General features: G+C 38.8%; 1 protein-coding gene across 2 annotated transcripts in view; it reads left to right on the top strand.

Moving 5' to 3' along the window:
* NRBP2 (nuclear receptor binding protein 2) overlaps positions 1-25,969 on the top strand; it is a 1,106,111-nt gene that overhangs the window by 668,443 nt on the left and 411,699 nt on the right. For both annotated transcript variants that reach the window (XM_044067493.1, XM_044067492.1), the window contains exon 7: positions 19,705-19,728. In XM_044067493.1, coding sequence (XP_043923428.1) covers positions 19,705-19,728 — 24 coding nt within the window. The remainder of the gene's footprint in view (positions 1-19,704; positions 19,729-25,969) is intronic.

Genomic DNA, 25,969 nt, shown 5'->3' with positions numbered 1-25,969 from the left:
AGAGGGCTGTAAGTTCCCTAACAGTCAGACAGTCCTTGAAAATGAGATCATTTATGCCAAAATAAATACAAACAGCTCCAAGCAAAACACCATTCGATGTTCATTATCTTCTCTGCAGATCAAAGTATCACTTCCTCTAATAAGTGAATCTCCACTTACGAGTATATTATTTATGACCAGATCTGAAGAATTTCCCACTTCTAATTCAGTAATATCTCTTCTATCAATTGTTTAATTGGAATGATCTTCATCATCATTAAACTTACTAAGCCCACTGTTTTCATTGTTTATTCTATTTGCAAGCACACAATGTTTTCTGATTGAATAATGTTACGATTCACTTTAATCTGTGTATTTATTACATAACAAAGCAGTGTCCCTTTTAGTATATATTCTCTTTGCATTACAGACATTAGTCAGTTTCTTTTTCTTCCTTGTTATTTGTTGTGAATGTCTTCCTTTTTTCTTGTTTCATTTTTTTCTCCATACTCTGAGTCCTCAAATTGCTGAATAATTGTACCCTGAATTCCAAAGGTGTCCTTGGTAGTAGCATGTTTAATAGGGGTTGATTGGTCTTTCCCGACAATGGACACTTCATTTCCTAAATGTATTCTGTTTGCATTTTGCCTAGCATAATTTGTTGAATCAGTCCAGTCATTGATATATATATATATATATATATATATATATATAACAACAGTTTCCCAAGCTGTGCCAGTTATACAATCGTCATCAGTAAGCCTAGATTTACTAACAATAATGGTAAGTCAATCATCCAACTTTTGACACTGGGAACACGGGTCAACAGTGTTATCAGGAGTAACCTTTAAATAAACATAGCATTTAGTACATTGAACAAGATACTTATGCTTTTGCAAATCATTAATAGCATGTTTTTAAGGAATCCATTTTCAGCTATAAATGAATAAAGAATTTTAAAGGAAAAGAATAAATAAAATCAGTTATCACAGAATTTAAAGAAACTTTAAAGCAACTTCTATGAGAAAATCACAGAAACAATATGCAACTAAATATTAAGTACAATGAGCTAACCTTATACAAGAGGAAGTAATTCATAAAGTCATCACTCTGACCTACAATACAAGTTATGCCAGTCACATTAAAATACTGGGTTTCCTTTATTATCACTCACAGTTGCACCTTGTTACAAAAGTAAAAATCAAAGGTAAAATACAATATAAATCAAAATAAATCTCCTCTTACTAAGCAGTTGCACAGTAAATAACAAACCAGCAGAGGACTGTTTCAGATAAGCTCTGGATTGCCCTGTCTACGGTATGTGTGAATTTATAGCTAACTAGGCCCCTTTTTAGGATGACTACAGTTTGACAGTCTGCAATATATCCCTTTCTAACAGCAAACAGAGAAAATCAGCAGTAAAACAACAAAATATAAATAAAAAATAAATGTCCCTATCAATTAACTATCCATATCTTCCTACAAACAGTAAAAATGAGGGGTAAAAAATAAAATATAAATCAAAGTAATTTTTTTACCTGGCAGTTGCACAATCAGTCCCATACCAACGCTGTATTGTTTCATATAAGTCTTTTCTCCTCCATAGGTTCATAGGTTCATAGGTGTTTGCTAGGCTAACAACCATAAGGGCCTTTTTAAGCATAGCCATGCATCCCAAATCTCTGACAAGTTCTGATACCCTTGATAACTGTAAGCATGGGCCTGGGAGATGAACCATTTACAGGCTACCTGTGAACATTAGAGACAGAGGTGCCAAACCAGGGATGAATTTCTGGCTTCCCATCTAATTCTCCAAGTTACACTTGAATTGGGTTAAGGAGGAACTCTGCTTCACATGGATGGGGAGCCTGTTCCATAGACTGGGTATTCTGTGGGATACATACCTACCTCTCCAGCAGGTCCTATTTATATCACAGGGAAAGTTTAAGTCTTCAGAACAGGTAATTCTGATACTGCTTGTTTTGTGGATATGCAGGAGGTCCATCAGAGTGGGGTCTGACAATGCCTTGTATGCCAGGCATAGATCTTCCCTCAAAAGCCTGTAGGAGACAGAATACAAGGATAGGGCTTTAAGGCATTTTGCATAGGACATATTACTTATATTACTTCCTCTTTTAGTGAGGAAACTCTGTGGACATTCCAATTGTTGGATATGCCTGGTTAGGTACATACCAAAAGGAGCATTGTACTCAATGATAGGTCTGATGAATGCTAAATACAGTGCAACAATTACTTCCTTGGACTTAGATGCCATACCTTTGTTTATAAGTTGCGCAACTTAGAATGATTTCCTCAACACTGTAAACACGTGATGATCAAAGGCTAGATTACTATCTATGTGTATCCCTAAGTCCCTGACTACTGGGTCAATTCTAAGGGGTGTGTTGTCACTATGATAGTTACCAGGGATGGATGATTCCCAAAGGATACTATTATGCATTTCTTGGCGTTTAGTTTTAGTCCATGGCTCTGACACCAGTTGTTTGTCTGTGTCAGCCCCTACTGGAGAACATTTGTGTCAGTGTGAGATTCAGTGACAGCTCCTAATTTGCAATCATCAGCCAGAGACCAATGACATTGGCCTTGACTTCTGAGAAGTAAATGCCAAAAAGGAGCAGTCCATGGACTGATCCCTGAGGGACTCCATTTGTGACTGTCCTCTTTGTAGAGGTGGAGTCCCAATTCTAACATCCTAGGTCCTGTCTGTGAGCCATTTGGCTATCCCCTGGGTGACATATGGGTTTGTACCTAACCTTTGAGTTTGGGATATAGGTGAATTACCCTTTAAGGACATCAGGTGTTTCAGCTAAAAGGCAATTCTGAATGTCCATGATTTTTTTCTTTTAAGTCTGTTTATGGACAAATTCAGACCAATAAAACCAACCCCCACTAGCTGTGGACATGCATGTTTCTGCCTTCTTATGGCATCATCAGCACAGCATAAGTGGAATGTTTGGCTAACATTTGGAAACACAGGGTTGTCTTTAAAGGGTAATTTGCAATATATCCAATATCACCTCTAATACAAGAGGTTTTAGAAATCACACACTGGAAAGTCTAGCTTTGCTAGATTTTTCCTTTTGTTTTTTTAACCAAATGTTTTTTCTGTGTGACCTTTTTACTCATTGTTTTAATTAACCTCTTAAGTTTGTCAACAATGCTCCAGTGGGGTATTGTGTCAAATGCCTTAGCCAGGTCAAGGTAGGCAGTGTGAACGGTTTTGCCCTCATCCATTGCTGTGGTGACCTTCTCAAAAAAGTCCACGAGGTTGAGTAGGCATGATCTGCCCTTGACGAAACCAAACTGGGTTGGCTCCAGTGTCTCCTTGATAATTCTTTCCATGGCTTTACATATAAGACTAGTGAGACTTATGGGTCTGCAGTTTCCAGGGTCTGTATTTGTCTCATCTTTGTGCAGAGAGATGACTGCTGCCTTTATCCATTCATGAGGCACGAATTCTGTTTGGAGGCTACAGTTAAATAGTAATTCCAGAATCCCTGATAGGTCATGTTTCGTGCTATTTAGAAGACACCCTGGGATATTGTCTGACCCATTGATGCAGTGTTCTTGGTCTTAGAGAAAGCATTAAGGAATCGTTCCCTAGTGATAGTAGGGGGAGTTATATTTGATGATATTTCCTGAGGGGAAGGTTGAGGGGGAGAGAGAGGAGTAAAGTTAGAGCTGAATTTATCAGCCAGGAGGTTTGCTATATCTTCTGGCTCAGTATAGGAGGCTCCATTTACAGGAGGTTAGCCTTAGAATAGTTCCTGAATATTCCAGGTTTAGCTGGGGGTCCAGGTTTTACTTTTACTTCAAAGGAGACTATTTTGTGGCCTGACCTTACCAGGGGGTGTGCAGCAGTCTCATTTATTAGTGAGGACCAGATCCAGTATGGCTGCACCCCTGGTTAGTGTATTGACTATCTGGTCCAGGGAGTTTGTCTTTACAAAATCCATGAATCTCTGTGCCTGTGTATTTGGTGTTGTATAGGATTCCCAGCTAATAGTGGAGTAATTAAAGTCACCCATGAATATGGTACTGGGTTGGATGGTTAGTGTTTCTAATACGTTTAAACACATGGTATGGGTTTCCTGTGTCATAGAGGAGGACCTATACCTTGCAAGGAAGTGGTATTGCATTTTACCTATGGTGATTTGAACACGGAGCAGCTCAAGTGCATTGTCCTGTTTCACCAGCCTTGAAGTGTATTTATTTTTGGCGTAAATACAGACACCTCCAGCTTTAGTCCCTGCCTGTGAAGTAGCTGGCCTAAATGTGTGGAAGGCATTATAACCTTGCACTGCTGGTGTGCACTCCAGGATGTATTTGGAAGTATACACAAGTAGGATTAAAGGTTCATAGATATTACTAGGCTAATAACCACTGGGGTCTTTTTAAACCTAGTCATGCATCCCAAATCTGTGATAAGTTTTGGTACCACTTGTAAGTGTAAGTAGGGCCTTGGGAGATGAAACATTTACAAGAAGAGCCCTTGGAATTGAACCATTTACAGGTTGCCTGTGTCCATTACAGACAAAGGTGCCAAGCCAGGGATGAATTACAGGAAATAAACAAAAAACCTAAATGTAACCATGCAAAAGATTTATTTTCATTATGTGAAACAATCCGTATGGAAGCATATGTAATTTCACTCTGTATATAGTGCATTATGTTGACTAGCTCTTGTATTTGAGCTGACAGCTAGCAGGGGGAAATGTTATAATGCTAAAAATGTCAAAGCTTGACACTTTAATGGACTGTTTTTTTTTTTTTTTTTTTGGAGGGGGGTGCCATAGAACAAGCAAGCATTGATTCATATCCCATGTTAGGCAGTGTAATGACAAATCTAAATTGCATTTACATTCTAAACAACTTAAAGAAGTAGAATGGCCCATACCAAGGGGTATCTGCAGCTTTACCTACCACTCAAACATTACAGAAGGTAAGCCCATTTGGACATTTGCTCATATATTAGCTTATGCATGCAGCATCAGCACACTACACTTATTGTTATTTAATTGCAGGCCCAGGATACAGTTATGAGTTTATAGAAAAATAGTAAACATTTATATGCAGTCATGTGGTGCAGTGGATAGTGTTGCCACCTCACAGCAAGAGATTCTGTAGTTCAAATCTTGGCTAGGGTGCCTTCCATGTGGACTCTGCAGGTCCTCCCTGTGTTCACATAGTTTTACCCCTGGTGCTCTGTTTTCCTCCCACATTCCAAAGGCACGTAGTAGGTGGATGGGGCACTCTAAATTGGCCATAGATGTGAGTGTGCCTGTGCCTGTGACTGTGTGGTGTAGAAGAATTACTGCAGCAAGGCTAGCCACCCAGCAGTGTAAATCATGGCTCTAGATGATTGTCACTGTCGAAGTGACACCTCGACCCCATATACAAAAAAATGGGAAAAAGGGGCTGTAGATGGATGGATGTATAATGGCAATAATAATCAAATGTTAAAGGAAAACTCCGCCCTCTGCTACAGTTTAACTCAATCTTTAGGATTATTTTCTCCCTATAATATGGTTCCATCATTGTGTAGGTACTGGAAACATTCTTGTACTTTCTAAAACTTTTATTTCCTTGCATTGGAGTTTAAGGAATGGAAAGCACACCTGCTGTTTTTTAAGCTTAACTTCTCACATACTTTGCAGAGGAATTTGTCTCCATCTGAATGACATATAGGCACAGTTAAATCTGTAGCATACCCTGTTGGGTACTGCTGTCAGTCTTAGATGGGCAAGTAATCCTGCTAATGTCAGGAACACAGCAGCTGATATAAACTAAGACAGAAAGCCGTGGAACTGTTTTCCACTGTTTTATTGCAGAAGGGAGGAAAACTTACCACTCCCCATTCATAGCAAAACAAAGCAATTAGGTCAGTCAGGGGTTTAAAAGCAATTGTCAACTCTTCTGACAAATTTACATAAGCAGCAACACATTATTGAAATGCTAAGCTTTAAATGTTGGTTATTTATAATAGTTTATATGTTTTGATAACTTAAATGTAGTATCAAAGGTTTCTGTGACATTTAGAAAAAAGTCAGAAAATATTTTTTCTTGTAAAGTACCAACACATTTATGATTTTACCCCCACACACACACACACACACACACACACACACACACACACACACACACACACACACACACACAGACACACACTCATATGTTGTTGTACGCATGCACATTATATATATATATATATATATATATATACATAACACACACACTACAATTCATTATTTATAATAAGCAACATAGTAGAGCTAAACATTATTAATGTATACATTCTAGTAAATGTTTTTAATGTTTTACTTGGTCACTATCACACATTGAAGTCTGGCATTGTTCTAGATGAAAGCGCTTAACCAAGTTGGATTTTATTGTGAACGTTGTATCTTCTGTGTGGTTCTGGAATGTTGCCATTAAAACATTTTGGATCTAGAGTCCTGCTTGCCTAGGATTTACTTTTCTTGTTTGTTGTTGTTGTTGCTGGTTTGACTGTCACACATTGGCTATGTGTTGCACATGCAGTCTTGGTTAATGTCTTTATGTCAGTATTTTTTCTATTGCTAAGTGCATTTAATACTTGTTATTATCTTTGCCAATATATCCCAAGTCGTGGCTGAAAAAGGTCCTAGGAGCAGCTCACTTTCTTGATTACCAAAGTATAAATAAATATGAAATAGAAAAAAATGAGGGTGAACATGACATAAATAATTAAGGAACTAGTAAAAGCACATTTTAATTCTGCATCTCTCATGAGAGTGAAAAAAATTCCCACTGAAGGCATTGGGAAGTAGTAGACAGACTTTGTTTGGAGTCCTACTACTTGTCACTTGTAAATGTGCAGCAGGGATTATTTAACGCAGTGAGAGTTTTCACACCGCAGCATGATAGTGTGGGAGAAGGTCTGTCAATGCTTTTAGAACTACAAAAAAATCACATTACAAAAGCTTGCTATTTACATACTTTCTTTTGCTGGGCGTAGCTAACAACCATTTATCACATAGAACAAGCTCTGGCAGTCACATAAATGAGGTTCAATCAGGGAAATATAGAAGTAGCTCTGTTACAGAAGGTGTGTTTAGATGACAGTGCTTCACAGTCCTGCCATTCTATCTTAATGACATGAGAAAACAGCGCCACTTCCTTATGTCTAGCATAAGTAATATAAAGAGGACTTGAAATGTATTCTTGAAAGAAGGAATGAAAGCAAGAAAACAAGATCACGTTACTAAGGCAGGCCCCATCATCCGCCATTTTGAGAGAAAAACATTAAAATTGTAAAATAAGCACTTGGAGTGATTTAGAGGCATTAAAATAGCACCAAAAACAATGATACAATGACAAAAATATGGTTTTTGAGTTCTAAGATGGAGTTTTCCTTTAACGTCAAAGCCAATTATAGGATATTTATAACAGCATTCAGTAATTTAGCTGATCTCGATTTAGAATTAATGTTCTGTAAATTCATTGTTTATGGCCCTGACTGTCACATATTGGAACTTTTTTTTTTCATTTTCTTAGCAAAGTGAACTGTTCTACAAAACAAAAAAATTACATTTGTCAAACATCACTTGTAATTTTTACCATAAATTTTAAGTTTTCAGTACTATTTTGTCCTACATAAATTTACTCTGCAGGACTGTACGCAAAATCTCCTGATGCCCCTGAGTCACACAAGAATCTGACTTCCCTCCCTTCTACCAGGAGTGTAACTTCTGGTTTTGTGTCTGCTAAATAGAGCTCTAAGCTCAATAAAGCCAAATCCAATATTTCATTTTCTTCACTATCCGTGACTTCCTGCACTTCCTCTATTTCTTCTGTCATATCCTCTACTCCCTCTATCACATTCTCATTTGTCCTTTCTCTGCTATCCCCTTCTAGTGATTCCTGACTATCATATAGTCAGTCCTCACCCTCCTTGTCTTCCGTGGTTGCCTTCTTGTTTTTCTTGCAATCCCTTGCCAAGTGTCCCTTTTTACCGCATTTAAAACATTCACCCCTTTTCTTTTGCCCTTCAAAGTCCTCTGATCGCTGATCAGATTGTTTGTTTCCCTGGGCATTTCTCTTGCCCTTTTCCCAGACTGTACTACATAAACTTCTGCTCCATCTTCTACAGAAAATACTTGGGCTTTCTTTTTCTTTTTGCTATTAAAATGCCTTTCGGCATGCTTAGCATATTCAAGTAATGACTGTAACCTGCTTGTACGATGATCTACCATGTGTTTTGTGATAAAGCTGCTTATGGGTGCAATACTGCCTTTCAAAAATGCATTCTTTAACTGCTGCTCATATGGGGAATCGTGTGTCTGATCTTCAGGAACCTGCATTCCACAGTGGTTATTAAAACATTCTAACAGTCTGGCATAATATCTGTCAACAGTCTCGCCTTCTTGTTGGATGCATTGATTAATGCAAGTCCAGTCTGCCCTAGGCTTCCATTTCTCAGAGATTCGGTCTGTAAGATTTTTCAGTCTGTTGTCTAACTCTGCGCTGCTATGTGGGAGGGGCCTGAGCGCAGCATCACAGGGATTCCAGTCGCCACTAATCATGTGCCAATCTGGTCCCACAATTTGTCTGACTACTTTTTCTACCTCTTCTCCATTTAAATTATAACTCAGTCTCATTCCTTGCAAATCTTCTAAAAACTTTCTAAAATTAACTTTTGGATGGGGAATTCCCTCAGTGGCTTTCCGGATGTCTTCTGGAGTCCAGGGTCTATACACTAGGATAGTTGGGTCCTGACCTTCTTGCCCTGCCTGAGGATTAGGCACTTCTATAAGTGGGCATATTTCTTCTAGACTCGTAGATCATGAATTCCTACCCATTTGATATAACTCAATGTCCCCTTTTGAGTTACCTGCCCGTGATTGATCACCTGGTTCGAGTAAACCCATCCTTCAGTTGCAGATCAGAAAGTGGCTGGCCTCTTTTGTATGACAATTCAGTTTGAGGGCTTTTCAAATAAGAAGAACTGATGTGGTTTCTTCCTCGTACGTTTTCAAGCCACCTGGCCTGTCTGATCCGAGGCGAAGTGAGGGTTTTCGGTCCGAAGGACCAATCTGTCAAAGGAAATATCTTCAAAGATGATACACGTAAGGTTCAGTTAAGGCACATTTAATAACTTGCTGCAAGGAGACAAAAACATGCTAATACAGGATTTTGCCTAACTACTAACAGGAAGCATGCAATTCTTATACTGTTTTACAAGACATGGCCTTCTATGGCTGACGTAATCAAACACAACTTTCAGTATTGTTCTACAGCAGATTTTACTCAGATTTTCTGCTGACATGACTAGATTTGTGAGAAACTTTTGAGAAAAACAACCTGGTCTTGGTGGGCACTGACCCGTTACAGGCTTCTGTTGTACAGTGTTTCATTTCAAGGTACTTTTCTAACTCAGATACAAGCAGATACTGATTGCAGTTCATATTTTCAAGCAGGCTTTGTTCTAATTATCTATAGCTTCTACAGCTGTGTATTTTCTCACAGCACAAGCAGAACTTCTTGTCTAAGTTTCATATACAAGTAGTATTGTTCTATTCATTATTTTCCTAACACAGGCAGAAATCATCTGCTTCTCAGTAAATTTCCACACATAAGCAAAGATTTTAGCTGACAATACAAGGTCAGAAAGCATCTGCAGTTTGTACAGATTTATGCAGTATGAAATAGAATAAATGTGTTAACCGTTTTCAAGCTCTAAATGCACTAAGCATATTACTAATACACACATTAATACATATTTTTCTGACAGATACTTATTTCATGAACTCTAATCATACCCTGACTTAGAAATGGAGTCCATCCCATCATGCATTAGAGATCTAAAAGACCTGGAGAAATTAAACCGGAACAGCTAGTTGTTCCCCCAGAAGATGAGATATATACTTTCAAATATGTATCCTATGTTGACCTTAGGGTGTTCTCCCTTTGGTTTGGCCAAGCCTTCTTTTTTTTTCTACAAGAGGTGCTCCATGGGCTTCCTCGCTAAGTGCTCAGACCACTTCAAATGACTCCTGTCAGCCTAAAGGGGCAACATCTGAGATCCTCCCAGAGTGATGAGGTTTGCAATCTGTCTTATAATCTTAAAGTGACTGTCCTCCCTAACATGCACTGGAGTAGTTTAATGCTGAGCACCAAGTGACTGGAATGAAAGTCAGCACCTGCAATTCAGAGGTCATTGTTCCTTCCTGGAAATGATTAAGCTGCTGTCTGCAGGTAAGGATGATGTCATAGGCTGACCAGTAAGCTGTAAGCTTCTTCATTTGACTTACCTCTCACTTTTTCTCCACAGTAAACAAGACCATAAGAGACTTAAATTCTCCTCTTGGTGTAGCTGTTCCCCTCACCTAGTTTATCAGTCCAGAAGTCCTGTCCCACCTCCCAGTAAACATTGAAAATGCATGTATATCTATTTATTTATCTATTTATTTATTTATTTATTCAGTGTTAACCAGAATACCCGAGCAACATCGAGCACCTTCAGCATTTCCAGATAAAGCTCACCTCAATCTCTACTGCTAATGCCTTCCCCTAACAAAACTGTTTAAATACCATAGTGACCTCAGCTGTAAAAATGGAGCCAAACATACTATCTGGTTATTTGCACCACCTCTTCAAACGTGGACATCTCTGCTAAAAATCAGGACTTTATCAAACTATTCCTTTCTCTTCCTAACAAGTTTTCATTGGCAAGACCAAAAATTCTACAAAATTGCAAAAAATATCCTAGTGAATGTCCCACCACTTCTGAGTAACCAGATTGTTTGCCAGAACCTCAGTGAGCCCAAATGAAAGTCATCCTCCATAGTCTCATTAAACTCCTCCGAGATGTGGGCTTTTACTATGGCAACTGCCACAGCTGCTGCCTTACCAATTTTTCGGCATCTGTCAAGCAAATCTGGAGACTTCCCCAAGCACCGAATAGAACATCTCTTTCTTCAGCTTGACTGCTCCCCCCACAACCTATGCCTAGCAGCAGATCCTTGAATTGCAGCTATAATAAGCAACAGTAATCTTTTGGCCAAAGATCCCAATCACTGCCTCTATAATTTAAGTTTTGAATAATATCCATTTAGTCTGCATGCTTCCAATTGCCCCCAGGTATATGTTGGAAGTGTTTCTTGAGGTGATATTTCAACGTACTTATTTATCTGTCAGTCTGATGAAGCTATTCAGTGAAAGTGCTTACCATATACAATAAAACATCTTTTTATACTTATATGATCATGATTATTCAAGTGTTGCCATATTTTTTGACTGCTATCGTTATATTGCTTATTGGGACTTATTTTTGCTCTAACAGCACCAGCAGTCAAAGTATATTCCTCCTTGGGACAGTAATATTAGTATTTTTTACGTTACTTATTTATCTATCCATCTGTTTATTTAAGGTATTAAAATACTTATGCAATTAAGCATTTACGGGAAAAAAGTAATAAATAATACCACTTTCAAGTAGAATAAAAAGATTAATATACATAAATAATTAAAGTGATAGTCATTATACATTGCTAAAACTAATATCGCTAACTGATTGAGATTTAAATAGATTGTGGTACTTCTAAAGGAGCCCTCTGAGCCACATGCCTGAAAAAAAGAAAGGCAGCATACCTCTCAACTGTCCAGATTTTTGCAGAATGTCCAGATGTTTGTTTCACATTTTTGGTCTGTTCCTCATAAAATGTATGGTTTTCTGACACATCTCTGAAGACTGAAATCACTAATTAATGACAGACATTTGAATTTCAGACTTCATACCCTTCAGAAAATGCATGCTTATGCAAAGCCTGTTATCCTATTAGTCTTCTAAGTTTATAAGAGCAATATTTAAAAATTGTTCCTGTTTTTGGACCTTTGCCCCCATTACTTGTGACTCTGTCCAGAATTCTTGAGCTAAGAGGTTGAGGGCTATGAAAGGTAGCTGATTAAAAAGGTTCAGGATAATGGTAGAATTTTCTTAATGGGTCCTGGGAATAGGCAGTAGCCCCTCAGCTGATGACCTATGGGACCTAACTGGGACACAGGGTGTTAGAAGCACTTTCAGGTAAGCAGGATATAGACTGTATGGGGCCCATTAACTCAAAAGAAGAATCTTAAACACAACTCTGGCGGTAACTGTCAATCAGTACAAATCCCACAGTAGAGGAGTGATGTGACAAAAGAGTGGAGGGGTTACATTAGTAATGTGAGTGCATGTGTTTATATGATTGGTTGCGTGCATAAATGAATGCTATTCATAGATATGAGAATGTGTGTGTGTGTGTGTGTGTGTGTGTGTGTGTGTGTGTGTGTGTGTGTGTGTGTGTGTGTGTGTGTGTGTGTGTGTGTGTGTGTGTGTGTGTGTGTGTGTGTGTGTGTGTGTGTGTGTGTGTGTGTGGTTGGGTAGTGGTGGTTGTCATACTTCTACTCCCCCCAGACTAATGAGCATAGCCTGTAACATTGAGTGGAGGAAACAGTAGACACCAGGGATACTATTCTTGTGCCATAATGGCATGTAAAATAGTATGGGGAAAAGGGGTGGGGGAAACAGTGGATAACAGAGATGCTACTTTCATGCCATAATACAGTATGGGGATCAATGGTGGTGGGAGCACTAGACACCAGGCATACTGCTCTTGTGCAGTAATGGCACGTAGAATAGTACAAGGAATCAGGGGTGGGAGGAACACTAGGCACCAGGGATTAAGAGAAATACAAACTAAAAGTATTATAGGAGAAAAGTACACTTGAGCCATGCATTCTTGAAACAAGGCACCCTTGCATCAGCCTGCTGGTAGTGCAGCAGCTGTTTTGTTTCCTATAAATTAAAGATCTCATGCATCGTGCACTGCCTGCAGTATGTTGTACCATATGAGGTACAGGTAGTTAGACTTACCTAACAAAACCTGTCTACAGCAACTTACCAGAAAATGCACTGATATGCAGAAATGCCACAGCTAGTATTCCTCCCACCCCCGATTCCTTGTACTGTTTTACGTGCCATTATTGCACAAGAGTTAACTTAACACTTCTGAATATTGCATGCCTCTATCTTATTAAATTGGAAGATGGGTGATGGTCAGCAAACCATGGAAGAGATTAAAGTTTTGAAAATTTTAGAAGAAAATGCTCATACATGCTCACATGTGACATGAATGCTTTCAGTAGCTCCTTCGTGTTCAGAAGGAAAAAAATGTCAGTAACATTTTAACTCTGGATATTGTTTCTGTGGCTTTTCCACACAAAAGGCTTTCATACTTTCATAACAAATTCTTTCAAATGACATAGCGTATAATTTGTTTAGAGTTGCTGTGTTGCCTCTACTTGACAACAAGTAATGTTTTCTCATTATGTTCTATTATACAATGACCGCCCCATTAATATTCCAAAACGTGCACGCTAATTGGTCAGCGTGCACGTTGTAAATCAGACTTATACTAATGGAAAAAGGTCCGCCCAGACTTTTTCCATTAGTATAAGTCTTTTTTTTACAGCAACGGAGAACGCAAGATCGCTGTTGCTTTTTAGACACTGTCTCGCTATGTTAAAGGAGTTTAACATAGTGAGACAGCTTTAAAAAAAGTAATGGAGATCTTCCTTTCTCCGTTGCTTTTTACCTGTCTTGCTATGTTAAATGGGTTTAACATAGCGAGACAGCTTTAAAAAAAGCAACGGAGATTCTCCGTTGCTTTTTTTAAAGCTGTCTCGCTATGTTAAACTCCTTTAACATAGCAAGACACTTTGTAAAAAGCAACGGACATCTTGCTTTCTCCATTGCTTCCACCCACAGCTCTGATGTACTGTGTAAGCATACGCATGCACAGTACATCAGAACTGCCGCAGAATACCAGACAGCTGCTGAAGGGCAGCAAGGAGGCATTATACAATGGCATTATTTAAGAAAAGTAAGTATTTTTTTTCTTAAGTAATGTCATTGTATAATAGCAATAACCCACTTCTGGGTGTGGGTAATGCTGGATTTACCCATGGTTGTCTTTGTTTGGCCACTCGGGCTTTGCCCTCGTGACCAAACCACACCAACCGTGGGTAAATCCAGCATTACCCACACCCAGACGTGGGTTATTGCTGTAATGTTCCATTTCTTTCTCACTCCACATTGTTAAAGAGCATATCTCTACAACTATCTGGACAGTAGCTCCGCTAATTAGAATCCTGGCTCTAAGGCACTGGATCCTCTGTATCAAATTTGAAGCCAGTTTGAAAAATTACCAGATGTGCTAAAAGTGCAGAATTTTGTCTTTGATGCAGAAGTTAACAGTGACATATACCATTTGTCATATGCACATTAATAATGCACATATATGTATTGGTTTATGTATGTTACACACATACACAAAGATAAAATCTCTGTCATGAGTAATTATCCTCAGACTATTTTATTGCAAACTGGCATAGGATGATAAGTTCTTAACCAACATATAGAAGCACATTTTCTAAAGCTGCTAAGATAAAAATGTGGCCCAGTTTACATGGTACTAGGATGGAATTATGAAGAAAAATTCACCATATATTGCTACCCCCAGTGCAGAATATAATAGCCTGCTGTCTAGCTGTGGCCATGTGTTCTGCTATGTTCAGAGTAATGTAACAAATTTCACCCTGTTTGCACACCTATATTAGCTAGTGTTTTTCTAAGTATATTTATTGTTAACTTTAGCAACATTTTAAATCTAAATTTTTGTAGTATTGCATTTGTACTACTGTGCTACAGTGAATGCTAATGTGGAAGTCTTAACAGTTTGTGTTTATACTGTTTAGGTTTCTCTTTCTGTCCTCTTTAAAATACCTCCATCTATCTTTTGTGGGCTAAACAACATAATTGGTAACTATTTCTGTTTTGTTTTTCTTTTTTTTTCTCTCCTCATCTAAAAGGCAAGCTTTATTTCTTTTCCTCTCCATACTGCCAGCGTACTGCTTAAAGTCCTGCATTCTGAATAACCAGTTGCAACGAAAATTGCTCAACATACAGTTCTGCTATCTCTCACCTCGCAGTGCTTCTCTTTTTATCTACAAAGTATGTTGGCTTAGTTCAAAGTTTTAAAATATACTTATTTAAGGCATTATCTACTCACTAGCAAGTCGGTACGCTGAAAAGTAGCTCAGCAGCAAGGACCCACCCCCATTCTTAAAAGACTCTCTGTTAGTTTCAACAAACTTATGTTTATTAAATGCTGGACTAATCAGCCTGCTTTAAGACATTTTCTTACGTGATAGTAGTGCACAACAAAACTCTTTTTCTTACCATTAACAGTGCAAAGCCTTTGTCTGTTGAAGAGTTTTTACTGATTGTTTCTGGACTGTGGTTACCTCTGGGCTCAGCTCAACCCACTCCATTTGCCCTTGCTTCACTTGGGCTTCCTCTGCTCCCCTAGCCTACCTCCATTCCCACTCACCCCCACTTTCCTTAAATTTATAATTAAACTAAACCACACCTTCTAACTCATTATCCTATAACTTGTAGCTTCCTTATCCAACACACCCACAATCAATTATTTCTTTCACTTTCTCCCCTTCCACCTCACTAACTATTATGTCATCCCTCACACAACACTCTCTCCCCTACCACATCACTTTATCAGTATATTTCTCTCTCTACTAAACTTCGGACACCAACCTACCCATATTTTCTCCTATTTCTCTACTATTTGCAATGCCAGTTATCACCACTCTTCTGAGCAACTCCCTCCTAGTCATTACCCTCTGCCTCCCACTCCACTACCTTCATCACTTTATACATAACACACTACCCCTGTCCTACACTCCCCACTACTACACACCATACAAAACCAAATATCCATTTTCACATTTGTTCTAACTTCTACACTAACTGTAACATATTACTCTTCCACTATAAATATGTCCATACCCCCATCTCTCCTTCCTATCCAGATTTCTTCCATCGACTAATATTTAAGCTCAAACTCTCTCTTCTTCTACACTCAGTAATAGAAATCAAATTCCAAGCTGACATACATTCTAACCCAGGGCCCACACAGCTACTCCCATTCCACCCAATCACACCCACAACACCTGCTAGTACTACCCTCCACCTTCCTCACCTAAAAATTCCAAATCAGACTTACTCATAACTAATTTTAGCTTCAGAAGTATCACAAAAAAATAGTGAATTTCATGCAACCCTAGCTACCTACACTCCTGATATAGTAATTATTACCAAGACATAGCTAAAACTCCACATTAAAGATGAGGAAATACTTACTGGTGATTATAATGTTATTAGACAAGATAGGCTGAATAAGCATGGTGGAGGCATTGCCATCATGTAAAATTGTTTCCTCAAAAATGTAAAAATGTATCTGTACTCCCCCAGATCTATCAGAAGCAGAAATTCTCACCACCTGATTCAAAGTAAATGCACATAAAACCATCATAATTATTGCCTCCTACCTACCATCAGGAAATAACCTACCTGCCATTGAAAGTTTCCTATCCTGGGCATCCTATACTTTCAACCAAGAAACTATAGTGCCAGGCAATTTCAACTTGGACTGGCTGTCCTGCTCATCTGACAACCCCTCCAATTTCATCAATCTATTCAGTTTAACCCAAACTATAAACTATCCTACTAGAATCGATAAACACACTAAGAAAGAATATATTCTATGCTGGATACTAACCAATAAGCCCAACCTTGCTCACCATGCTGGGTGCCTCCCCAATTCTTTCATTCATCACTCCCCTGCCTTTCTACTAAGGAAATGCATTCACTCCCCATGTAATGTCATTTTCAAACACATAGACAACAAAATAAACTTTTCCTCTACCATCTTAAATTCCTTACTTCAAAACTGCAACTGGTCACCTCTAAAATCACTCCACCTAGACCAAGCTGTACAATATTTTAATGATACTTTCCTCAACATCCTTAATAACCTCACCCCAACAAGAAAAATACACTCCAAAGCCAAAAACCTACCTTGGATAACCAAAGATGCTAAATCTCCCATTACACAAAGGGACAGAGTCTGGACTGCTTATCAAACATCCAAAACTGCAGAAAACCTCACCTCTTACAAACAACTAAGAAACCTAGCTAAGAAGTAAATATTATCTGACAAAAAAAATCTTATTTTCTGGCTTGTCAGCAAAAATACATAAATAACCCAAAAAATATGGCAAAACATTAACTACCTCCTCAGCCCTAGCAAAACCTCTACCCTTGCACCATCTGTAACAAGTAGCACTGAATGCTTAGCATCCCAATTTAACTCTCATTTCATCACAACTATCACCTCACTTTTAAACAACAACAGATCTAACCAACCACTTAGCCTACCTCCACTAACTCTAAACCCAGCTACTTCTCTTTTAAGCCCATACAAACGTCTTATATCAAAAAACTCCTATCAAAACTAAAACCTACCTGTCTAGCAGCTGACCAACTCCCTTCTTAAAAACTGCTTCCAGCACCATCACCTATCCTGTATCTATCCTAATCAGTTGATCCATCGAAGAACAATATATCCCATATTGTCCCCCTCCACAAGGGAGGTCCATCTAAAAAGCTCTATAATTATTGTCCCATTGCCATTTTATCACCCCTAGCCAAAATCTTAGAGAAATGTATCCATAAGCTGCTCCTAGACCACCTCACTACAAATAACCTCTTATGTAGTTCACAGCTTGGCTTCCATCCAAAACACAGTACCTCCACAGCCCTCATAAGTTTCACTAAGTACATTAGCCTTCTCAAAAACAATGGACAACTAGTCTCTACTATATTCCTTGATATGTCCAAAGCTTTTGATATGGTATCCCACCAACTACTATTCAAAACTCTAGCCTCCTTCAACCTCAACTCTACAGCTGTCAACTGCTTCTTTAGGTACCTTACTAATCGACAACAGGCAACTAAATGGGATTATAAACTCTCCACATTCCTCCCAGTCTCTATTGGGATTCCTCAGGGTTCCATACTTGGCCTTGTCCTTTTTATTACATTCAGAAATAGTCTAAACACTGCCATTAAATCTGCTTCTATCATTCAATATGCAGATGACGCTACTCTTATTTGCTCCACTTCCACACCCCAAGATCTCCAGGATAAACTGCAAAAATCATTTCTAGATATTGGAAATTACCTAAATGAACTTCAACTCATCCTAAACCCAAACAAAACAAAAATGAATGATCTTTTCCGACAGGAAATCCAAAGCAAACCCACCTTCCCCCTCCATCTACTCCACTAATGGTGCTATAATAGAACCAGTTAACCAAACAAAACTACTTGTTGTCAAAATAGACAACAACCTAACATTTGATAAACACATATCACTCACAATTAAAAAAGTTCGCATCAGACTTGGTGCATTATATAGGGCCAGTCCTTATCTCACTCAAAATGACAGACTAGCCACAGCCAGATCCCACCTCCTATCTACTGTTAGCAAATTTTCACTAACCTGCGAATGTCTGATTTACATATACTTGATTCCTGCTATAATAAAATAGCAAAATTTTCTGCTAATTTACCCAACAGGACCCATTATTGCCTTGCTTTTCAAAAATTACACTGGCTTGAGTTTCCCAGTCTGCTATAACTCAATCAGCTCACCACTGCCCACTCTATTATCCACAAATCTGAAAACCACCCTGCACTTTCCAGCCTAGAGCAACTAAATACCAATCCCAGGGCCCTTAGATTATCTGATGAACTTATACGTATGGTAAGTAAGTCCCATAATTACTTTGGTGGCCCTCTCATCTCCTATAAAGTAGCCAAACAGTGGAACCTAATACCCCAGAATATCCTAAAAAACACATATAGTCATAACTTCAAACAACTCCTAAAGGAATACCCTACTCAACAATGTCTATGCTCCTGTAATACTCCTGGCTAGTTTCTCATGCCATCAATCAAATGTTTCTTTTCTGCTGCTATCTTCTCATTGTCTTACTTCTACCAAATGAAAATACCACAACAGTTTATTTTAGTTATGTATCTAATGAGTTTTATATTACTGTATGTAGTAAGGCTTAGGAAATGTAATGTTTTCTGTTTACATTCTCTTTTTGTAAATTGTGATTGTAGGCAACTGTTAAACTTTTTGTATATTCTTTGTAAATCTTTGTAAAATTGTTGTAATCTTTTTTTGTACTATTGTTATGGAGCTTTTCTCCCCGGGTCTCTGCTGAAAACAGACTACTTGCCCAGCCGGACACTACCCAGTTAACAAATGTAAAATAAATAAATAAATCAATACATAAATAATGGCTTTCAGTAAAATCTCCACTTTTGTGGATCTTGCTTTTGGTTATAATTAAGCATGAAGTGTAAGGTACATATAAATAAAACAGTTCTGTTTTAGAGTTTCGTGTTCAATAAATGTTGTTTAATACAGCCTGTGTTATGAAGGAGTTTGAAATTTTTGCCTAACCAAAGTTTTAAATACATATCACTATAAGGTACAAATAGATAGGAAGTAAAACAGATTTTACCCGAATGACATTATGATTCATTCATTTATTTATTTATTCAGCTTTTTTTGCGTTACTTTAACTTCAGAGTTGACTGTGATTTGAAGCCATTAGCTAACACTTTAAGAGATATTAAGTTGTGGAAAGAGCAAAACTGTTTTATATGCTAGCACTGATATCTGTGATATTTCAGTAATTGTGTATTTTATTTCTTTTGCATGCATTCTCTTTCTCTGATGACACCAGTATGGCACAGGATTTTTGCAAACGGTAAGTTCTCAAGCATTAAATTCTGTAGTTAGTGAGAACAGTTCTCTAACCTCATAATACTGAATTGAAATGTTCAGAGAAGAATGTTATATAAACAGTAGCAGCATTGTAAAGTCATGGATCAAGGGTTACATTTAGAGCTTGACTCATGTTCAGAAATGCTGCTTGTGTCGTGATTATATGTATACCACACACGTCACTGAGGCATCCGTCACTAGTATGTTTTACAACAGTCAAGTGCTGATGCTGTTTTGGGGGAGGGGTAGAAAGAAGTCACAGGTAGGAGAGTTACTTACACTTTTAGTGAGATGGTGAGAGGAGTTAGGGGTAATAAGGGAAAGAACAGCGTTGCCAATAACATTTTAAATTCATCTAGCTCAGCTGTATTTATGATAGAAATGGAGCTGGGGACATAGGCATTTGAAATATGCAATGTTTTGTATTACATCTAAAACAATTTGAGATGTGCATAGCAGTAATTTTTAGCAGTTTAGGGATCTTAAGTCTGTGACCCTCTTTGTTAGGAATGTCTGGGGTGTTACTAACTGTTTGATATGTCTGGTGAGTTATAATCCAAAGAAGGCATAGGTTCATAAGTTCATAGGTTACTAGGCTAATGGCCCTAGGGCCTTAACAAGCCTAAGCATGTAATACACTTGTTCACTAGTTGAGCATGGTTAGATGGTCATTATTACCAGAGCAAATCAGTAATTAGCACCGATTGCCCCTGTCCATGAGGGACATAGATGCCATCCCGGGGGTTAGTTTATGGTCTCCTATCCATTTGTCAAGGTTGCTCTTAAACAGGGCCATTGAGAAGCTCTACTTCATGTAAAGTGGGAGTTTATTCCAGAGGAGCAGCAATCTCTGGGAGACATATCTGTCTCTCCAAAATGTTCTGTTTATGTCACAGGCTAGGTTGAAATCCCTGTAGTGAATGTTTCTTTTCCCATTTAATTTGTGGACATGCAGCATTTCCATTAGGGCAGGGTCAGAGATCACTCTGTAGGTCAGGCACAGGTCTCAGCAGCCTGTATGATACAGAGTACAGAGACAGCACCTTCAGTCTTTCCATGCAGGTCATGTTTTGGAGGCCCTCAGTTTTCTTGGTTAGAAATCGTTTCGGTCTCTCCAGTTGTTGCTGGTGTCTGGTGAAGTACATGCAAAAGGGAGCATTGTGCTCAATTAGTGGTCTGATGAGAGTCGAGTATAGAGGAGTTATAACATCCTTAGTCTTGGATGAGATGCCCTTATTTATGAGATACACCACATAGAAGGCTTTCTTTACCACTGTTGAGACATGGTGATTGAAGTTTAAATTGCTATCAACCTGTGTTCCCAAGTCTCTCACCACTGTGTTTGAGCTTGGGGGGGGGTGCTATCTGTAATGTAATTTGCAGGGGTCACTTCTTTGCCAAAGGAGATAATGACGCACTTTTTTGTGTTTAGTTTTAGACCATGACTCTGGCACCAATCATTAGTCTGTGTTAGCCCCTTTTGTAATATATTAACATCACTGGGGGACAAAATGATTGCACCTAGTTTGGAGTCACCTGTGAATCTGGTAAGCCAAAGGCCATCTACTTTCACCTGGATATTCGAGAAGTAGATTACAAAGAGTAGAGGGCCCAGCACAGATCCCTGTGGTACACCACTGGTAACTGGTCTACTGGTGGAGGTAGAATCCCCAACTTTGACAGTATGCGTTCTGTCAGTGAGCCAGTTTGCTACCCAGCTAGTGATGTATGGGTTAATCCCCAGCTGGGAGTGTTTCTTAATGATATCTGAGTGGAGGATTGTGTCAAAGGCCTTGGCTAAGTCAAGATAGGCAGTATGTACTGCTTTGCCCTCATCCAGGGCTTTGTTTATATTTTCAAAGAAGTCCACCAGGTTTAATAAGCAAAACCTGCCCTTAATTAAGCCAAACTGGGTCAGGTCAAGAGTTTGGAGGTTGCCTATGCCCTTGTTGATAAAGTCCATGACATTCTTTCCATTGCTTTGCAGGTAAGGCTGGTTAGGCTTATGGGACTATAGTTCCCAGAGTCAGTTGATGGACCCCCTTTGTGTAAGATGATTATTGTTGCTATTCTCCACTCTGCTGGAACAAAACCAGTGCTCAGGCAATGGTTGAAGAGAGTGTCAAGTGGTTCCACTAGGTCTTGTTTTAGAATGTTTAGTATGCAGCCTGAGATGTTATCTGGTCCCATGGAGGCTGTGTTTTTGGCCTTGGAGAGGGCAGATATGGCCTGTCTTTGGAGATGCTAGGTAGTGAACTGGTGACAGGGATACTTTGGGGTGTGTCTGATGAGGACAAAGAGGGGATGAAATTTGCACCACCATCTGTCTGCTAGCAAATTGGCAATTTATTTGGGTTCAGTGTGAGTAGTACCATCCACAATCAGTTTGGCACATAGCCGGGGCATTCCCTTTAAGATTTTTGGCATAGCTAAAGAAAGCCTTATGATTGTTTTAGTTAGAGATGCTAATTTAGCCTCATAATTGGCTTTAGAGGACTTTACAAGATATCTGATTTGCTTGTTCAAGCTGTGGAGGCTATTCTTCTAGTAAGTTTCCTCTTGTTCTTGGATAACAGTTTCTTCCATTTGTTATATACCCCATTTATACTTGCAGTCTACCAGGGTGGCCTGTTTCTTTGGGAGGACCTGGTTTTGATCCTGACAGGTACAGCCAAGTCTATACAGTTGTTTAAATCTCTATACATGGCATTGTGTACTCCTCTACATAGGAGTCATTGTTGGCTGTGTTAGCAGGGGGATTGAAACTTTTTATACCCTTGCTTAGTAAGCTAAAGTTTGCTTTGGAGAAATTTTTCAGTTTGTTTGCTCCTCTGGGGGTGTCCAGTCTGATCTTTACTTCATAACATATCTAAATACAATTGTAGATCATTTTTTATAAGACCCATTGCTCCTACTACTATTGGGAGTGTCTGGGTATCATTCTTCCATTCTTCCACATTGCTCTTGTTTCTGCCTGCAAATCCTGATATTTTATGACTTTGTGTCTCTCTGTACCCAAGACACTGTAGTCACTGGGTGTGGTGATTTCAATGATCAATGTTGCTTTTGTCTTCTCTTCATGGACCACTGTATCTGGTTTTCTAGCATCTATCTTTTGAACTGTTGGTAATGGATGATCCCATGTGATGTAAATGTCATCATTTTCTACGATGCTTTGTGGCTCATGTTTCCAATGTTTTTCAGCCACTTTAATACCATAGTATCTGCACAATCCCCAGTGCAACAATCTTGCCACATTATTATGCCTTTCAGTATACAGTCCTTCTGCCATTACTATGTCACAGCCAGCAATGAGGTTTGCAACTGTTTCCAATTTAGTTTTACAAAACCTACATTTGTCTCTTTCTCCCATATATTCAGTGGACTTTGTAAACCAAAGTGTACGCAGCCCACATTTTTTGCCTTCTCATCTTGTCCTTTCCCTTATATTCTTTCTTTTGTTTTTGGCACATTCACTTGCTGCTTGATTTTTATCTACTTCTGGTTTAATTTCCATTCCTGCTCGATGCTGTTATGCTTCTGTTAGATTAAGCAGAGCAGTCATCTTAGATTTATTCTCCTAATGTTTCAAAACTTTCACTATGTTTGGATCTTGTGAGGTCAGCAGATATGTGTGGAGTCCCACGATTGCGGAGCTATACATATAATCAGTTTCAAAGAGGACCATCCCTCCTTTAGAATGGGGAATATATAATCTTGGTATGCACCTTTTGTAAAGCCTTTGGTGAGCTTGAAGCATCCTTCTTGGTTTCATATCTAATCTATCCAACACATTTTGGGGCCAGTCAATCACACCAAAATTGTAAGTTAGGACAGGAAAAGCAAACTGGTTTACAGCTTGGATTTTGTTCCCAGATATCAACGCTGTTTTCAGGATTAACTCGTCTTCTAAAGTATTTCTTAGTAAGTTTTATTCACATTTGTTCATGTTTTATTGTTAACCTTTCATCAATTCCCAAATATGTATACACTCCGCCTTGCTCAAATTTTTTTATATCACATTCTTATAGGTTCATAGGTTCATAGGTAGGTACTAGTCTAACTGTCCCAAAATTATGTTTTCCTGGTGCTGCAGTTTTCCTGCTTTAAAGGTTGCTTTTGCACATTTATCAAGACCAAATGACATTTTTGTATCATTTGAAAAGGTTTTGACAACTTGCAGTTGTACTTTCAGTTCTTCATCTGATGAGCTATACAGTTTTAAATCATTGACAAAGAGAAGTCTTTACACTTTGTTGTTTTCTAGGAGCCAAATTGTAGCCATGGCCTAAGCCGTGAAGTAGACAGCTTAATGGGTTAATGGCAAGGCAGAATAGCACTGGTGACAGAGAGTCACACTGAAATATCCCCCTTTGAATTTTTATCCCTGGATAAGAATTTGTCCTTTATCATGACTTAATTGCAAAGTGGTCTGTCACTGTTTCATGGTCACTGTAATGTAGTCAATCAGTGTAGAGTGTATCTTATACATTTTTAAGCACTCTTTTATTCATGGTTGTGAGATACTATCAAATGTTTTTGTAGTCAATCCATGCCATACTTAGATTCCTCCCCTTTTTACAGTTCTCCACTATGACTTTATTTAACAACAAATGATCCTTTGTTCTATATGACTTTCTTTTATTGCCCTTTTGTTCGATTGCCATAGTTGAATTTTCTTCTGAATGACTATAAACTCTGTCTGCATCAATTCCCTTATATAGTTTATATGTCATTGGGAGGCAAGTTATTGGTCTATAATTTTTAGGGTAGATTGTAAGTTTACTCTTAAGTAGGAGCATTGTTTTTCCTGTTGTTAGCCAGGTTGGTGTCTGTTCTGGGTGTGCATAGTTCTTACTCATGGCTAAATCTTTGCACAAAGCGTGAGAGTGTGGCATAATGATTAAGTTGTTTTCCCTACAGACACAAGGTACAGGGTTTGATTTTCACATGGGGTAATTGGCTGGGCTTAAAATGGCCCACAAGGGCAAATAGTCTAGTAGTAATCTATGAACCTATGAATGAGACAGATTTATGGTATGAACTCACCAGGGAGGGCAACGCACAGGGGGTAGTGCAGTTTCCCCCCTCCCCATGTTGGTGAGCACCAGATCCAGGACATTCAAACCCATGGTAGGGGTACAGACTAGTTGTTCCTGAGCATTTGAATTAACAAAGTCCAGGAACCTCAGGAAGATCACATTTCCGCTCATGTATGTTGTCCAATCTATAGAAGAATAGTTGAAATCTCCCATGACAAAAGTGTTTCCCTAAATAGGGAGTGATTCTAGCAAGTCTGGGTAGTCAGTGTGTTTGTCTTGGTTTATGGTTGGGACCTGTAGTTAGTGATGATGTGGTAGGGTGTTTTACCTAAGTTTAATTGAACCTGGAGTAGCTCTAGAGAGTCGTACTGTTTAACCAGTCTTGAAGTGTACTTAGATTTAATGAAGGTACATATACCTCCACCTTTGGTTCTTTCGGGCTCATTTTGGTGTCTGAACATGTGTTGTAGCCTTGTATGGTCCGGGTGCTCTCTGCTGCCTTGAACCAAGTCTCAGTGACTGCAGAGCCGTCAGCATTTTCCAAGGTGAGGAGTGTTTCCAGGGAGTACAGTTTTCTTTTGAGGCTCCTAACATTAAGCAGCATAACCCTGAGTTTGACTTGAGTGGATTTCTTTACGTCGGGAATTTTTTTTTGTCTTGACAATGCCTAAAAAGGCACTATGGGAGAGGCAAGCATCTTCACCAGTATGCGAAAGCCTAGAAAAGAAAGGTGAAGACCACCTCTGGCAAAGCAGCATAGTCTATCAATCATGTCTTCCCACGCTCCTATGATAGATACTGGATCCTCTTGGACTGACACCAGAAGCTAAGCCAATTGTTGAAGTCAGTCATTTTTGTCTGTATTGTGGCATCATCCTGGGTGAAGATAAAATGCTACTTAGTGCTAGGGACATACCTGCCTGGGACATGTAATCTGAAAGTTCAGTCATGTCTCTCTTTATATAGTCCAGAGAGGTACATCTCAAGTCGTTCACTCCAATATGCACTATGACAGAGTCATAATGGTAATTGTTGCTGAGTGACTTGAATGAGTGCATGGTTTGATGGATCCTGGCACCTGACAGGCAACTAACTGTGACTTTCTCCTTGTGCAGCCTGGTGAGGTGGACATCTGTGTGTCTCACTATGGAAGCACCTATGACAAAAACATTAGGTTATAAG

This window comes from Protopterus annectens, chromosome 3.part1, assembly GCF_019279795.1.
Source record: "Protopterus annectens isolate FY-2018-M chromosome 3.part1, PAN1.0, whole genome shotgun sequence".
In the NCBI taxonomy this organism is placed as follows: domain Eukaryota; kingdom Metazoa; phylum Chordata; order Ceratodontiformes; family Protopteridae; genus Protopterus; species Protopterus annectens.
The sequence above is the reverse complement of the archived record's forward strand: the minus strand, read 5'-3'. Positions and strand labels throughout refer to the sequence as shown.